Source organism: Zophobas morio, unplaced genomic scaffold (genome assembly GCF_036711695.1).
Source record: "Zophobas morio isolate AGI-343-1 ecotype UQ-CSIRO unplaced genomic scaffold, CSIRO_AGI_Zmor_V1 ptg000064l, whole genome shotgun sequence".
Taxonomy (NCBI): Eukaryota; Metazoa; Arthropoda; class Insecta; order Coleoptera; family Tenebrionidae; genus Zophobas; species Zophobas morio.
The window spans coordinates 232,701-249,633 of NW_026972169.1; the positions used below are offsets into that span (position 1 = coordinate 232,701).

General features: G+C 37.0%; 3 protein-coding genes and 1 long non-coding RNA gene across 6 annotated transcripts; 1 reads left to right on the forward strand and 3 right to left on the reverse strand.

The window, feature by feature from the left end:
* Positions 1 to 701: 701 nt before the first annotated feature.
* LOC135143537 (uncharacterized) lies at positions 702 to 1,252 on the reverse strand. The gene is made up of 3 exons (XR_010282827.1): positions 1,187 to 1,252; positions 915 to 976; positions 702 to 850 (listed from the first exon to the last, which is right to left on the reverse strand). It is a non-coding gene; the product is annotated as an uncharacterized LOC135143537 (long non-coding RNA).
* A 3,744-nt stretch (positions 1,253 to 4,996) lies between these two features.
* On the reverse strand, positions 4,997 to 6,227 carry LOC135143556 (uncharacterized). Its single transcript, XM_064075431.1, has 4 exons — positions 6,128 to 6,227; positions 5,952 to 6,063; positions 5,174 to 5,886; positions 4,997 to 5,112 (listed from the first exon to the last, which is right to left on the reverse strand). The coding sequence occupies exons 1-4, from the start codon at positions 6,225 to 6,227 to the stop codon at positions 4,997 to 4,999; spliced, it is 1,041 nt and encodes a 346-aa protein (XP_063931501.1).
* Positions 6,228 to 10,147: 3,920 nt separating this feature from the next.
* LOC135143578 (uncharacterized) lies at positions 10,148 to 11,121 on the forward strand. 2 transcript variants are annotated; one of them, XM_064075469.1, is made up of 6 exons: positions 10,148 to 10,296; positions 10,414 to 10,454; positions 10,524 to 10,615; positions 10,734 to 10,853; positions 10,912 to 10,982; positions 11,033 to 11,121. In XM_064075469.1, the coding sequence occupies exons 1-6, from the start codon at positions 10,231 to 10,233 to the stop codon at positions 11,093 to 11,095; spliced, it is 453 nt and encodes a 150-aa protein (XP_063931539.1). In that variant the 5' UTR covers positions 10,148 to 10,230; the 3' UTR covers positions 11,096 to 11,121. The 2 variants fall into 2 exon arrangements, with proteins under 2 accessions (XP_063931539.1, XP_063931538.1); XM_064075468.1 differs by having other exon boundaries at positions 11,044 to 11,120.
* A 293-nt stretch (positions 11,122 to 11,414) lies between these two features.
* Positions 11,415 to 15,929, reverse strand: LOC135143545 (ubiquitin conjugation factor E4 B-like). Of its 2 annotated transcripts, XM_064075420.1 has the most exons (22): positions 15,876 to 15,929; positions 15,671 to 15,820; positions 15,152 to 15,587; positions 15,013 to 15,089; positions 14,873 to 14,957; positions 14,675 to 14,757; positions 14,464 to 14,614; positions 14,245 to 14,412; positions 14,007 to 14,188; positions 13,774 to 13,951; positions 13,578 to 13,722; positions 13,317 to 13,522; positions 13,120 to 13,267; positions 12,997 to 13,063; positions 12,843 to 12,944; positions 12,637 to 12,776; positions 12,448 to 12,571; positions 12,163 to 12,396; positions 12,037 to 12,117; positions 11,752 to 11,979; positions 11,550 to 11,694; positions 11,415 to 11,494 (listed from the first exon to the last, which is right to left on the reverse strand). In XM_064075420.1, exons 2-22 carry the CDS (start codon positions 15,683 to 15,685, stop codon positions 11,442 to 11,444), a joined length of 3,048 nt encoding a protein of 1,015 aa, XP_063931490.1. In that variant the 5' UTR covers positions 15,686 to 15,820; positions 15,876 to 15,929; the 3' UTR covers positions 11,415 to 11,441. The 2 variants fall into 2 exon arrangements, with proteins under 2 accessions (XP_063931490.1, XP_063931489.1); XM_064075419.1 differs by having other exon boundaries at positions 11,415 to 11,694.
* Positions 15,930 to 16,933: the final 1,004 nt, after the last annotated feature.

Sequence of the window (16,933 nt, forward strand, 5' to 3'; positions counted from 1 at the left end):
GATTCATCATAAAATCTGGTATAGTAGCTTTTAGCCTTGACCAGAAAATTTTAGCTTCCTCAAAGCTGTTTTTTCCTAGTAACTCACGCTTTTATTACACGTAATAGTAAGTTTGACTTCCATGACAAATTGTATATATATCCGCCTTCATATCAGCAAGCATTTTATTTAGAAGTCATAATCTGCTTGACTGCCTAACGTATCCTCTTTTGTATTTAAGGGTGGGTAGTTTTTCAACCACAAAAACAAACAAAAAAAAGTCGCGAAGACGCCCTAGAAAACTGTAAGGCAGTCTGCCTATTAGGCTGTCCGATCTATATCGACTGACCTTCTAAATATTTCAAAAGCTTCTAAATAGTGTATTCGCTGTATGTATGCAGAATTGCTGTGCGCGCTTTAATATAAAAAATGTCTATAGGTTTCGGTTGACATTCTTTATGTAGCTGACTATTAGAAAACAAAGAGCCGTAGCAATTCTTCGCAAGCATTATTAAAAATACAGTACTCTGAGGTTTTTATGTGTAATATAAGCGAGGGCATGTAGCGGTAATGATTGTACATACACGCCGCGTAGAGGGGAAGGTTGTTACGTCATGGAAGCCTGTTTGAGCAGCAGAGGAGATAATCAAACTTGCCCTAGGAACATTTGCCTGTTTAGTGACGTAATCCACTTAAGCTTTTTAAATAAAAAATAACATGAATCCTTTACGGAACAACACGCCTAATTAAATTGTTCCTTTTTCTCCAGGAGAGATAAGTAGGGAACTACTTTTGGGTGGGTTTACATTCAGTTTCCATTTCAGGAGCCAAGTTCCAAGGATGGTCAGGCAGCTGAAGCCAGCGCTTTTTCCTGCAGCACATGGCGTGGGCGTTAACATAGTGAGCGATAGAAAATGTGCATAATTTGGTCATACTCAAATGCGGGAATGTCAACAGTCAAGGCGACAATAAAGATCCTTGCCATCTCTGAGTGTACCTGCAAACAGGTGATATTTTTATAAGTAACCCACTACAACTATGGTTATTTTGAAGCTATTTTTAAGCTTATTCAAGTCAATATAAATATTTATTTTACTTCTGTTAACTGTTTGGTTTAAGTTATATACATGTTAATATCTTTAAAGGACTAAAAAATCACTTTATATTATATTTATTTACATGGTCGCGTTAACTTTTATAAGAATACCTTATAAAAGAGGCTTAAGGCTAACTTTTTGATCGCAAACTCTGCCGTTAATTCTAGGCAGCTAAAAAAGTTAAAGCAAAATTTCTATACCTAATAAAGAAATATATTTTGTAAGAAAACTTATAAAACAGAAATTAACATTACAAATTAACACTACTTTTGAGAACTACAAGCGTATTACTTATTTTGCGGTGCTACTCCTAGACTATTTTAAGAAGTCATTCGAGAAGACATAAAAATGAGTGAGGTATCCTCAAAAAAACAATTTATTAAATAATAACCTTATTAATAGCACAGTAATAATATTAAATTTCTTAAAAATAATAAATGAAATAAAACGGTAGCCCTAGAAATAGTAATAGTAAGCACTAACGACGGATGGTAACAATATTGAAGTAGTAATGGCAATTTAGGAAAAAGGGGGCTGTCACATCACGGCAAGACGACAAGCCCCCTAGGGTAACGACCTCTGTCTTGGAAAAATATTTAAATTAGAGACCGTAATTCCTTCAAATATATAATAAATAGAGACAAGCACGTTCTCAGGAGAAACATCTAAAACGCGTGCAGCTCAGGAAGAATTACGGACGCGTAAGGTGAAGTTTTGACTAATTGCCTCAAAAAATTTCTCAAACTAAAGGATTTGCTAAACGCTCCATGTAAGGCACCTAGCGTTGCTTTTCCGCGATTACCAATAGGCACTATAATAGTAATGTTGAGGTATAGCTAATGTAGTGTATTAAAAATATTGCATTAAACTTTTCTCAAGGGTATGGATACCGTGGGGATTAGCACGAAGCCGACTCGTATAATTTCCGTCTTTAACCCTACAGTATTGCTTGCTCATTTAGACATTAGTAGTCGCAGTAGGTCCCTTGTGCTTTAAATTTTTTACTTTTACACAAAATAAAAAAAATAACGTTAATTTTTAAACACTTGTTTATTGAGACATTAGGATGCAGGTCATACTAAACTTTAACTTCTATCTAATTCGAAAGTTTAGAAAACCAATTTCCAGATCTGTGAGGCCACCTATTAGAATTTGTTAAGACTAGGTACTATCAATGATAAATCTGCTTCCTTAAAATTGGCCCTACTTTTTGGAGTGGTTCGGTGAAGACCGTTCCCATACCTAGGCTTATAGCTGGAGAGCTAATTTGGGAGTATTATGTCAAATACAGTTCTAAAAGGCCAAAACGGTAAAAACCAGGCCCAATGCGATGTACAAAAAGCGCAATGTACCCCAACACCAGAAAGATTTTAAAGCTATTTTTTTTTACACCATCTTAAATTGGTTTTGTAACCTGTACTATTTAAATGAGCCAGTAAACAACGAAAACTCTTTCTTTAAAACGCAGGCAAGAAAGTTAGACCCCAAGTAACTTTTGCCCCTGTCTGTTCGAGAAAAATACTTTTTTGGCGTCAAACAGCGTGACCAATTTTAACCCTAGGTCAAACGCAAAGGGCACTAGGATTGTTTCAATAAAACTTGACTCATACTTGCAAACGACCGACGCTTGCGTAACTTGTTAATCGATCGCGTATTAAAAAATGATTATTTTTATTTGAACTGACAGATATAAAAGGAAATGACGCTTTTCTTGAACATGGTTCTGTACCATACGTATAGTATTTTTACAATCGTTTAGCATGTTAAACCCTTTCAATATAGGTCTTTCACATAATAAGGCTACCCAATTTTTGTTAAAACAAAATAAAGGTCAATTACACCAAAGCTTTAATACTTCATTCTTCGTATAACACAAATCTATACTTTTTTTGTTATTTCTCTGGTGAGAGCACGAAAAGTTGAGTTTTTGCTTGTTCTTTATTTAAAAGTTTGCTAAATTATTTGTTGAACGTTTGTTACAGAGCATAGATTAAAATACATTTTTATTGACCACATTGCTAACAAACTTGAATAGGACTCTGAACATATATACGCTGGGGGAACATTGTACAGTCCTGTACCAAGAACTAAATTATTTATAAAAAAATACCATTTTTCTATAATTAAAAAATAAGATTCTATTCTTTCTTATTAGTTATAGCAGTTATTGACTTTTCTTTGTATTCAAAGAGCTTCATAAAAATTCATCAGTAACAATTGTCGTATGCAAGTGAAGGTTTATGGGCCTTTGCTTAAGCTGTTGTGAGTTGCATTCCCCCGTTCCAGTTATTTTTATATATTTATTACGGGTCATATATAAAATTTAAACTGGTCGTCATAAAGATCTCGGAAAACTTAGCAATATGTTATTATTTGTTGGCCAAGTAAAGTATTAACTGCTGCCTCAAATAAAAAAAAGTATAAGATTTTTAAAGGAAATTGTTAGTAAACTTTTATATAATGGAAAGTAGAAAGGAGAAATTTTCTCTTGGAATACTTACAACTACCAAAATTTGTCGCTTGTAAACGTTGCAACGGATGAACTGGTTGAATTTAAGAGGAACTCCTTTATTAGAATGGCTACAGCGAGAACTTTGCGTAACCACTAGAAGTTTGAAGGCACAAACAAGTGAAATTCACTCTCGTCCCCTGGGTGACTAAACGGTAAAAACAATTTTATATACTTTTTTCGTCTTTATGAGCTTATCAGTAATAATCATGTAATGTAAAATTGAAGGCTATAAGTAGTTGAAGTTAAGCAAGCAGTTCTTCCGAGTACCTTCAGCGTTTTTTTACCTTACAACGATTTTTATAAAACATTAGAAAACTTGTTACTGAAAAATATTGCCAAAATTTTACTTCATTAAAGAAATGTAATTTATTTAGTTTTAATGGGTTTCATTTATTTCTTTAAAAATAAACTTACCTTTTTAAAAAACCTTAATCTGTTGACTATTTTTTTTCCTATTCCCCGTTTGTTTTAAAAAAGTCGCTGGCAGGGGTACGTATGTGGAGATTACAAGGCCCCAACTCTTTTAGAAGCACCTAAAGTAGTTTGCATTGCCCATGTAAAGGCTTTAGCCTTTTTACAACCTTGTGGATGGTAGTTGCAGCTCAAAGGTATGTTAGTGTGACTTCTACTTTTATGAAAATAATAAATCAATGCTCTAAAGGTAACTGTTTTCTGGAGCTATGAAAAATTAAATAAGAATACATATAATAACCACTGACCTTCGGATTGAGAGAAGGTAACTAAATTATAAAGGCCCTAACTCTACATTCTTCAACTACTTTACATACAATTTAAGCAATACGCACAGTTTATATATTTTAAGCTATAGCGACTAAAACTATAAATAAATACAGGGGGGAGAAGTTAAGATTCTTTTTTACGTTATAGCCCCTTTATTTCATATAAAAAAGTTAAGTAGTTTTTAAAAAGTAAAGCAGTGAGGAATATCTCGTTACAAGCGAAATAATAGGCAGTCCTAAACTTGTTGGTTTTTTTATAGCATTTTTCTTCTCACGAATACTAAAATTATTACGAACGTATTTTACCAGTTTTAATATAAAGCGATAATAAAAAGGGAAAAAAAAGTTGCAACATTGTTTTAGACATAACCCTTAACCTTAACCCTTAGAGTTCACATTATGTGCCTAATTATTATCTAATCAATTCTCCACGATAGCGATTTCAAAATAAAAATATATTCCACTTGACAGTTATTATTAAAGGCATTACACAACTCGAGTGAAAGGGAACAGGCAAAGGAGAGAACAGTAAAGAGATGAAAAACAGCACGACCATAGAGTATAAACAAAACTAAATTTATTTAAACCCAAATGATTGACTAAACTAGTAATAAGCACAATCAAAATAGTTTTAGAAACAGCGTTGAGTGGCTGTTTTCTTCGAAAATTTACAAGTACGAGTTACTTGAGTTTTCTTTATTTAACATCCACAGACGGGCTGCGTTTTTTCCTGCAATCTCTAAATTACGTAAAAAAGTCTCAGGCCCTGGAACAAGAGTATATCCTGTTGTTAATTAATATCAAAACTGTTAATAGTAAAGTTGAATTGTCCTAAAGTGACTTACGAAGCAACTGGAAAAGGGAAAAGCAACGCGGAGGAGTTATTATGTGAATGTCCAACTCTTTGCAAAGTTGGGCCCTCTTCGCCGCTTTTCTGGCTAATAGTGGAAGAGGGCAGGAGATAATAATATCTTTACTGGGGCAAGTAAAATTATTCGGCAGAGCGACGTGTGATTCGTTAAAAGACTCGACTTGAAACAAAGAAAAGTTCGAATTACTAGTTTTCAGGAATTCAATTTCTTTTTCTTCAAAGGGAGGAATGATAGAGTAAAACAACCCGCCATCAACGTACATACTGCCTTTATACTCCTTATATAACTTTTTTCCAGTGTAATAGGGGATAAAAGAAGAACAAATGCAGGCATCCAAAACATCTTCTTCGCTCTTAAAATCATTGAGCAAATCAGGTCTTTTAAAAAGTTGTGAAATACGAAAAAAGATCGATTTTGAGAGGTTGTTATAAATAAATAAAGGTTTTCTATTGTAGCAAGCTAGATTACCAAACCAACTAGAAGGTTCTTCGGGCTTATTGTTTTTCGAAGTAAGCGAAGTCACGCATATAAAAAGATCTTTAAAGTTCCGAGGGTTTACCCCAACTTGTCTAGAGGCAACTTTTTTCTTTACGATCTCTTTGATAAGTCTATCCAAGTTTCCCAATAATCCATGTTGACGCGTCATTCTAGCTACTTCTATACCAAGTTCCATTATCTCTTCTCCGCTACCAAAAATTCAAATTTTAAGAAAGAAAAATCTACCACACAATATCAATAATAGAAAGACAACCTCAGTCCAAAAACAAATCCAGAGGCTACTACACTCCCTCCAGACGTACCATAAAAGCGAGTATTTGCAGTTGCGGTACTATTTCCGGTTATATCTTTGCGATAAGAAATAACTATTATATATTTGAAGTAATAAAAAATTACTTTGAGTTTTGTTTTCTGTGTATGAATTAATACTTTCTTTTTTAAGAAGGCCTTCCTTTGCAAGAGCCGAAACAACGCCTACGTGCCAAGGAAACAACCATCCCGATCCCGACAGCACTACGGCCCTTATCATCTTATAAGGTTTTATTCAATAAAAAATTAAAAGGAACCTGGACGTCTTTCATCCTTTGAAAAATTTAAAATACTTAAAAGATTTTAATGTAAATATATAATACGATCAAGATTCTAACCTAGTCAGGCTACGGAAAATGACGCCGATGAGAAACCCTTAGCCACGTTAACTATTACTAATATTTGGTTGGGGTTTCCTTCCATGAACCGCAAGCTTAACAATCGAAAAGGGGGCTACTGGCTAATACCTCTATTTAAAACGTAGGTGCCCGTCTATTCACTTTTCTGTGTAAATTTTTTGAAGAATAATAATTTCTTCTATACTTTTTACATAAAGGCCATATTTTTTACCAAATTATTGGAGAAGGATTGGTCTTACAGTTATATAATTCGCTATTGTTAACGATGGCGTACGATCTAAGGGTATTTACAACTTTGATAATATTAGTACGGATAGCGCATTAGTTGAACGTTACTAACATGAGACTATACTCACGAATTTCTAGAATAACCTTTAGTCTCCCTCAAGGAATTACGTCAAACAAGTTTTTTAAGGTTATTATCTAGCAAAAATACTTTTATAAATGTTATTAGTCAATACCTCGAGCGCGCTTGTACTTATAAAGACCCAAATGGTCTAGTTGAAGACAATTGGCATGCAGGCCTTAATATACTAATACTAACAATAATAACAGCTTTAATAACAAAGGAAACTACTTGTAGTAGTAAAATTAATAACGTGTATAACTCTGCGAAAAGATCCCAAATTAACCCCCTCCACCGCCAACCTTGAGAGCTATGGAAACTAGGGAAAAAGTTAGGGGAATTAGAGAATTTTTTGGAACATGTGAGTATTAAAGAAGAACGTAGAACGGTCAAAAAATTCCTTCCTATTCTTTGTGTAGACGAGACAAGGAAGCCTATGTTTGTGGAATTCCTGAATAAAAGCGGTGCTTTTTTCCTTCGCCGGTAATTTCTAAGAAGGCAACCGCCTGCTGCGGCCCAATAGCACTCCTACAGGGGAACTTTGAACAGATATACTTCTATCAGCTGCTTGAAGGCTAATAAGAGAAAAACCGTCATTATAAGTAATTTTATGTAATTTACCGACCAGAGAGGTGGAGTTGTCATCGTAGCTCAGAAGTTAGAGTATTGTCGCTCAATCTCAAGGGTGCGGGTTCCATTCCCGTCGGGGCCAACTAGCATTCTTCTGGTTTGGTGTTCCGTGTACAACTTCTATATAAACAATTTAAATTAGTATTGTAGATATTAGAGGTTGGTTCATATTTAAAAATGCATATATCGTTAAGGTGTTTACCTGAAAATTCACATGTTTTTATCTTCATTGTATAGATAATCTTGTTCTTGCGTTAAAATATTGGGGTACTTTTTAATAGAATTTATTATTATAGGATTAGTATATTTTCTATTCTTTTTATTATTTCTTGTTACCCATTTTTCTCTGTATTTTTAACTTGTTGAGTGGCCTAAAGATTCTTCTATATGGGTATAATGGATTCGGTTTTATAAGTTATTTGTATACAATTTTTTTTGATTGTTTTGTACCTAAATAGTAAAAAGGTCAACTTTGTATGCGTTAAAAAATTTATTATTTTCTTCTTTGTGTTCATTGGCTCTTATGTAGTAACTGATCAACCAGTCACATACCAGTTTTTTTCTGTACTTTTTACAAAATATTGATTTGTTTTCGTCATTACTATTAAATGTTATTTCTTGATTGTCATTCGTTTAAATTATATTGTCTACTACGTTTTACGGCTCTCTGTCACAGTTTAGGTGTATGGATTATTTACTAATTTTAAGCATAGAAGTTGTATGTGTGTATATTTAATTTCGTTTGACTCTCTTTTGCTTAAAAATTCGTTAGTTATAGGGGGTATTTTCTTTTGTTCTAACATACCCATCTATAATGCAGAGTTTTCAGAAAAGTTAATTGTCTAGTAGATAAGAAATTAATTTTTTTGTTTCTTGTTTGCATAACTTTTTTATCAAAATCGATAAATCATATTTTGTCAAGATCATTGCTACTTATAATGAAGTTTTCTTGTTAATTTCGTTATTCATTCACATTCTTATTATAGTATTTTGTTGGGCAAGCGCTCTCGATGTGTTCAATTGTTTTAATAAGTGCACAGCTCAAGTTGCATCTTATGCATACTAAATCTACTATTTTTCTGTATATTAGTTAAAAGTATAGTTAATTCGTCTTTTTATAAAAAAATCATCTTTTTAGTTCGTAGTGGCGCGTTTAAGGTTAACCTGTAGTGTTGCTCCAGTGATATCCTGTGGCGAGCTATCATGAGGTCATGAGCAAAAAGAATTTTTTGGATCCGTCTGTTTCTTTATAGCATGGTGGTCGACTATTTGACTGGCAAGATAATTTAGTTTGTTAGGGTAAAGCTTTCTTCATTTTCTTTGTTATTAAAAACCTATATTATTCATGTTACTGATGACCTTTTCCGAGACGTTCGTCAGTTTACAGTTCTGCTATCATGTACGTACGCTATACCGAATGATCTACATACCCAGTGCAAATAATTTAATTTTCTTTAATTTGTCAAATATGGATTATCCCAACATGAGTTTCTATAGAGGTTTGTGCTTATAACTTATTATAATATCTGTTAATTTGACTAAGAGTAATATATAAATACATAGTTTTAGTAAAAATATTTAATCGTGAGAGTTGCCGTTTGTTTAGCTCTCTATCTGAAGTAGCCTCATATTCATATCCGGGTTTCGTAGAGGGAAGGACCCAATACCTAAGTCCCGTTTCGCCAACCACTATGGTATCAATCGCGATTCTACCGATTTAACTTCTCAGATTAGCCGGGGTGAAGCGCTTTTCGTCAGCTGAACTTCCCTGCCACCTATTTTCTGAGCTTCGTGGTATGCATACAACACATGCAAACGACCAAGTAAAACGAATCACTATTCATTAAATTTAATAAAAAAAATTTATTTACAAAATTTTTTATTTTATTCTTTTCCTTTTTATAAGGCAAGCCTATTGACATTACTTCCCGAGAACTCTACATCGATAAACCTATAGTTGGGATTAAAACGGCAATTTGTACTAAGGGCTCTTCCCTTTTCGTAGCGTGACTTTTAAAATATTACCAGATTGGTGACGCAAAGCAGGTGCTTGTGAACCTGCTAAAAATTTAATTATTGATAGTTTATGCGTTGCAAGCATTACAGTATCTTCTCATAAGCATTAAATATTTGCGAAAGAACAAATGCATAAGGTAATGTCATCGCTGCAGCCCTTTAGACTACCGCACAGGGTTCTAGCTTTACTGCACGCTGATCAAGCGCAGGGATAGTAACTCGACCACTAAACCCAGAAGCTCCGCGAGTCTCCTGCCAGATGCACTAACTGCGTGAGCGCCGCTCTGCGAACTGCAGTAGTTCTCCAAAGTATACTTAAACACCTTTTAATACAACCTTTTTCGATACCGTGACTTCCGGATGATTCTATGCATTGCTTTGACTATAAGCTCAAAATTTTTATTATACTAAAATTTTGTTATGAAAAATGTATTGCTATTTCTACAGGCTCTCTTGACACTTTTTTGTTTTGAGCAAAACTATTGGTAAAAAATATGGCATTACTACCGAAAAATTTTCACCTATTTAATAAATCATGCCATTTTTGCTAAAAACAAAATACGTCTGTGTTTTTTAGACGCAATTCGCCGATCCCTTCGTTATATGATAATTAGCAGGCCCTCGTTAAAACGTTACAGTTTCCAATGCAAAATAATATCGCAAAGACAGTTTGTAATAGGCTGAGTCTAACCGTTATACAAGGGTTGAGAATAGTAGCACTCTTTTTTGGTCTTCATAACTGTAGCGTGCGAAAACTTGTCCTTACACGCTCGTTCTGAGTGAAGCACTCAGTTAACGTAACAGGGGTCCGAGTTTTCCTACCCTAAGAATTTTTCTTCCATTTTTATAATTACCAAGTTAAAAGCCGAAGGATGATTTCTTCTCTCTCGGATATAAAACTTAAAGTTCAAAGACTTTCAGCCCAGGCTACTCTCCCCGTACTTTTCTATTATATTTTTCTAAACACAAGAAAACCATGTTTAATACATTGTTTACTATTTATTTGGAAAAGCTAAAAAAAATATTCATAAATTTATGAAAATTTATATTTTCAGGTTCGAGCGACCGAGTTTTCGGCTGGATACGATTTATTTAGGTGATTTATTACTTCATGACTATGATACGCGGGCATCTCTTATTTTTAGTCGTATAATGTACTTTTTAGTTCTAGCGACATTGTAGTTCCTGCAAAGGGGAAGGAGCTTATCAAAACTGACATCGCAATTGCTATTCCCCCCAATTGCTATGGGAGGATAGGTCTTTACCAGTTCCAAGTAGAAAAATACTAAGTTTTTAAACCCCCTTAATAACTTTGTGTAGTAGATGTCCAGGGGTTATTATACAGAAGATTCAAAATTTTCTTTCATACATATAGCTCCTCGCTCCGGGCTGGCTTGGAAGTTATCTGTAGATGTTGGTGGAGGAGTCGTCGATGCTGACTACAGAGGCCCGCTAGGAGTTATTCTTTTTAATCATGGCGAAAAGGATTTTTCAAGTCATTTTGTTTTTTACTTGAACTAATAGTACGTCGTTATAAACTCTTAATTATACAGTTAAGAGGGGAGATCGGGTAGCACAATTAATCTTGGAAAAGATTATTACCCCTACTGTGGAAGAAGTCAGCGTACGTTTTTAAGAGCAGGGCAGACTTTTCCCAACTTTTTTAACTAAAAGCCGTCACGTAGGAATTGGAGCCCACTGCGCGCGGCTCTGGTGGTTTTGGCTCTACAGGAATGAAAGATTTACACCTGTAGGCATATACAGAAAGGTTTCTTCAATAAAGCGTTGAAAGTCGCACTGTTTGTCGGTCACTGCCAGCTTCGCCCTAGTTGGGCCTCCCCACGGCACGGAAGTCGTGAGAAATGTCCATCCTTTGCTAATAAAGCTGTATAAGAATGGGTTACACCTGCAGACACGGCAACGGGGGTCTTGCTTGCCAGCGCAACAATATCACTTTAAGAATGGGTTACACCTGCAGACACGGCAACGGGGGTCTTGCTTGCCAGCGCAACAATATCACTTTACAAGTTAGTACGGCATTTACAACTAAATGGCCTACAGAGAAATATTTAATCAAATCTAATTAAGTCGCCCTTTTTTCTCGCCATTCTTTGATTTTCTTCTTAAGTTCATCCACTGGTATTGCGGGTGTTTAGACGCAGCGAATGACAGGCCAAAATGAACAGTAAACCCGACTCCAATTGGTCGATGGTCAGAGGCTTTCTATTAAAGGGGTCACATCCGTCTGAGAGAAGGTGCGTAACAATCGTAGAGCGGTCCACGATTAGGTTGCTGGTCGGAAGTCTCACGGGATCACTCATTACTGTGTATAGCAGCTAAGCAGGCGCAGACGTAAGATTTCTTGCACGTCCGCGAGGCACAACATCGCATACGGGATCCACAAATTCCTCAGGGACCTCTCCAAGTTCCTCCTCGTCTGCTTGCCTGAGCTGGCTGTAGCTCTCAACCAGGCGACCCAGGTCGGAAAACTTTACGACCTTCTCCATGTCTATCCCAATCTTACTGAGAACTCTTACGGCCATTGGAAATAACTGAGCGCTGTAGGACCGCCCATCTTGACCCACGGCCTGAACAAAAGGATGCTCCACGCTCAGCTCGCCCTGGCAACATACACGAGTTGGCAACTTGTGTTATGGCCGACTCAGAGAGGGGCGAACCTGAGTCAGCTGCAAGTAGATGTCCACAAGCTCCTTTAATAGTTTCTTAGGATAAAAGTTTAGCTTTTCGGGGTTGCGGACCTTTCAAAAGTTAGAATAAAAAGCAAAAAGAGCTCGCAGTTATACTTTTAAGCCCTGACAATCTTTTCCGACGAGTTTCTTCAAGTTAAAGTTGAGCATTGCTGCTAGACGACTCACCAACTCGGGTCGCAGAAAAGGGAGCACAATCTCCTTGGTGAGGTAGTGGAACATTGAGACGGTTTCGGCAGCCAACAGAAGGAAGGTCCTGCACTGCCGTTCGTCCTGGGTCAAGCGGGATTCTCTTTCCTCTCTGACAGTGGCGGGTAGCTTCGTCCAAACCTGTAGGTGGGTCGGTTGTCCCTTCCGTGCGCTGACGCACTATATAGCAACCTCAGGCTCCTCCATGAGAGATTGCGTCTCTTTAATATCTCTTAGTTTGAGAAGCGACTCGTCGAGCAAAAATGTGGTGTCATTCATTAGTAGATTAACAAAGCGCACAAAAAGCTCGCCTTTACTGCAAAGTATCGATATAAACATCGGAATCTAAAGAGCATGAGGCGGTGGGAGGAGTCAGCTTACCTATAGTTGATCATCTGCCGTCGGTGTTCTGGAATACTCCAGAGTAGTCGTAAAACAATCGACAAATGGAAGCGCACTTCAAACTTTTCATAAAACTGGTTGCTACTGCCAGTCATCTCAATTTCTACGTAAGAGCTTATCTGCGCATCAATAGTAAAGTGCTTGTAAGAATGTGGGAGGCTTCTCCTTAAAAGAAAAGGAGAGACCAAAGAGGGGACCAGAAACTTTAAAGCGAGAGGATTAGCTTGAGCGATGCTCACGAAGGGAGTCTCCTCATGCTGTACTTCCGTCGTCATCATAAACATGCACTGGAGGAGAAAGGAGTTATCGCGCTCCCCACTAGTCAGTAAGGAGGCGCACCTCAGCTAACTTGGAACGCAAGTGGGGATTTTTCAAATGTTCCTTAGCGCCCAAAAGCAGCACAAACCTAATGCACATGGCATTATAATCAGGTCCATGAAGTTACCCGATCTTGTAAAGTACAGTTCAATAATTTTTTCGAGGGGCCCACGATTATATATCAACAGGTCCGCTTGGTTACGACAAACAAAAAGCAAATAATCCACCACATCTTCGATGATAAACTCCGGAAGCGCCTTGTACAGGCCAGACGGCTCAGATAACGGTAGCCCTAGCAGTGAGGTGAAAAGGACAAGCTTAGAGAAAGGCAGGCAAGAGACCAGCCCTGTCCGGGTCTACAAGGCCGATAAGCCACGTGCAGACAAGTGCATAATAGCTTAAAACTCTTTCCACAAATGATAGGCTGAATAGCTGGATGTCGCATGCATACTTTTCACCGATGTTCACCTCAAGTAATCCGCGAAGGTGTTGCTTAAAAGCCTCCGCTTCAGGTGGTCCCCACGCTGAGCCACTCTGCTCCTGAAGTCTATAACGTAGAATTAAAAGCCAGCATTGGAAAATATGCTAAAAGGGAGCAGCGCCTGTTCAATAATCCCTGATAGTCCCGAATATTAGCCATGTGCTCGTCATAAGTAACGCAGGTTTGTAGGAGCCCGAGGTGAAGGCAGTACGCCGTTAGAAAGAAACATTCTGTTATGAAGTGGGCAGGATGCGCAGAGTCCTTGGCTGCATTAATAACTTTGTAAGCTGGTTGTAGGACAGGTGCTAAGTTTAGACCATTCATGCTTGAAGTCACAAAGGCTGTCTTTTCTGGCTCAGAGTACACCAAACACGTTTCCGCCTGAAGATTAATTCGGCACGAGCCCGAAAAGATATACCAGTTATCCATCTTTTCAAAAAACTTGGCAGTGTTAGGATTCATAAACGGCTCGCAGAGCCGCAATAGTATAGAAGCCTGTAAGCATGCACCATGTGAGGGCGGGGTGCAACACCATGTGGCAGGGGGAGACCAAGTTAATTAAAAACCCGTCACTCGATGGCGGTGCAAGGGAAGAGGAGCGCATCTGGCGTCTTTTGCTGTTGACAGAGAAAACATGTGAAATATAGTTTAGAAAAGGCTCTCGGCCGCCATCCCCTTTGAGAAAGCAACAGGCAATTTTATACTGCACCTCTTGCATAGAAAGTAAACGGGCTGTAGAGAAACACGAAATAAGCACGTAGAGGAGTCAAGGAAGTAGTTATGCGTACTTCTAATATTCTGGTGTATTGTATCAATTTCCATTTTGGTTTTTCTAAGTGGATCAGGGAAGCAAGTCTTGGCGATATGACGGCACGCCGAGGGAAATGGCGCAAGCCTTATGAATGCAGCCAAAAAAGATTTCCTCTCAAAATCAAGGCCGCCTTTAATACCCTCCTCTGGTAATAAAATTAACTCTATAAGATTCGCTGGAGGAACGAAAGAAGAACCTGGATCCCAGCTGTCCACGGACACGACGACGGGGAGAAGGTTTTTGTGATAGCAGAGGCGCACAAGTGCAGTCAAAAGCGGAAAGATATGATCGAGAAAACTGTACTGGCCAACGCAGCGCTCAAGTTCGTAAAGAAGAGGATGGAAAACCTGAACAAAAAGAGAAATGGGATATAATATACACAAATATGAACTAAGAAAGATACCGACCTCCTTGACGTAGTCATTAGCGATAGAAGTCCGAATAAGATCTTGTAGAAAAGCATCCGTAATACACAGCAGACCTTCATCTTCTGCGGAACAATAAACAATAATATATAGTTGTCGTTGTTACAAAGCTCTTCAGCGCTACTAAACTTGTGACTTAAAAAAGCAAAAGTAACAAGAATTATGTTCAAGAATGTAAACCCAAAAGAAGGGTATCAGCAAAAACGCAGTTTGCCCGTTCGAGCACAGATTGAGGTTGAGGAAACATATCCGGATAAACAAGAACCTTTAATAATAATTCTTGAGGTAAAGTAGTTTTCAACTTGTAACAAATGAAATACTATTCCAGCAAAAGAAACTATAAAAGTTTGAATTTTGGCGATTAAATTCGAGTCTGCAGAATCCTTGTTTTTCTGACCTTAATTAAATAGATAAAAAGGCAAAAAAATATACATAAAGACTTTCTGTGTGCATAATTACTTGCTCTATTGTAACATTGCACCAAGTACTGAAAAAGAGGTCTTTCATCTTTATTGGAAGAGAGACGATTCATGATAATGGTTTCTACCTTGTCTTCATAACTTATATAAGGTAGGTTAGACTCCCCTTCTTCTGTAAATTCAGAAGTAACATCGGTAAGAAAAGTGTAATTGTTTTTCTTTCCATAAAGATCCTTAGAAAATGTAACTTCAAAAACGTCGCAAATTAAATGATTAGTATATAAATTCCGGTCTTTCAAAAGAGTGGAATTATTGTCTGGGGATCCTTTAATAAGAGCTTCATTACTGACGTCTATAGCATTAACGGAAGCTATTGATGGGCAGCTGTTTGAAGTTTTGGTTACAAGAGGATTACGGACTTCATCAGGGACAAGACTTATAGTATTTTGAAAGCGAGAAATGCGTTTTCTTCTTACCTATTAACATATTTGGAAATAATAAATAGTAGTAAAAGTTTTCTCTAGTACAAGTTATTAAGAATTGTCTCTATTAGATGAACCTCATCAGGGTCCATGACCGTTAGGAGGCGCGACTGGACCAACTGCTCCTGAGATTTATTCTCAAGCAAAGGCTTGACCACCAGATGTCATTCAACGTGTGTCCTTATCAACTCGCCAGTGGCCATAGTGCGAGGTGACAATTAAGGTAGCTGTTAATGTATTGTTAGCAAAGGGGGAAGTGCACATGCGGAAAGCATTTCAAACCGTCCCATCTGAGAAGCCAGTTTTCCAGGAACTTGGTTTGTGCTGTAGTGGGTGCCAGGAGGCTAACCACGTACTACTTTTTTCCTTTAACAAAAAAAAAAAAAAATTCGGGACAGTCCTTATACACCTTTTGGAGATGTACGAGCGCTTACTTGCGCCCGAAATGAGCTTAAGCGGTCAGCGTTCGACTAATTGAGTACCGCAAGCTCATTAATATAAAAAAAATTGTTAGCACATTTGTAGTAAATAAAAATTTTCTTTCTCATAGTACTTTTACAGTTAGTGTTTGTAGGTTGAAAGGGCCGTAATCTCGATTTTATTTTTTGACTTTTATTTTAATAAAACTGGTTGTAATTCTTAATAATGTAGATGCTTAGATTTGCATAGATTTACTCTCTTTTTAAAATGGTATTTTAGATACTTTATGTGATTAGTGCACTACACTAAATGCTGTAGCGTATGAACTTAAACTATGGAAAGTTCTGTTCGGATCTAAAGCAGTTTTCCTGTAATTCGACCATCACGAATGTATTGAAGGGCGCAGAATTTTACTGGGGAAAAATACGAACCGAGGGTATTTGTTTTAATTGAGATACAAACAGAAAGCCGGAAGGTTAATGAACGGGCAAGTCAGTTGGCGTGACCTTTCTTAGTTAAAGTACAAACTACGCATCCTATGAACGGAAATATCACACTTTAAACATATTGACATGTTCAGTTCCCAATTATATCCCAATCCATAAGGTTTCATCCATAAAAATTGATATAAATATACATCAGTGCTCTTTAAGGAGCTATTGTTAAAAGAGGCAACTTTTCACATCCGGAGTAGTGACCTATACAAAACTTACTTTTACAAATAAGTTGAAGGTAAAGATATTTTTGAAGAGCAGAAGACTAAGAGTCTATAACGCATTTTTAATTTAATTATTCACCGTCACTTATTTTAAAATAATAAAAAGTTATGAGAGTCACTGGCTTCATTTCAGGTTATAATTGGGAACTGCACATACTTAAAGTAACCCCAATTAAAATAACTACATTATCTCGTTCTCACG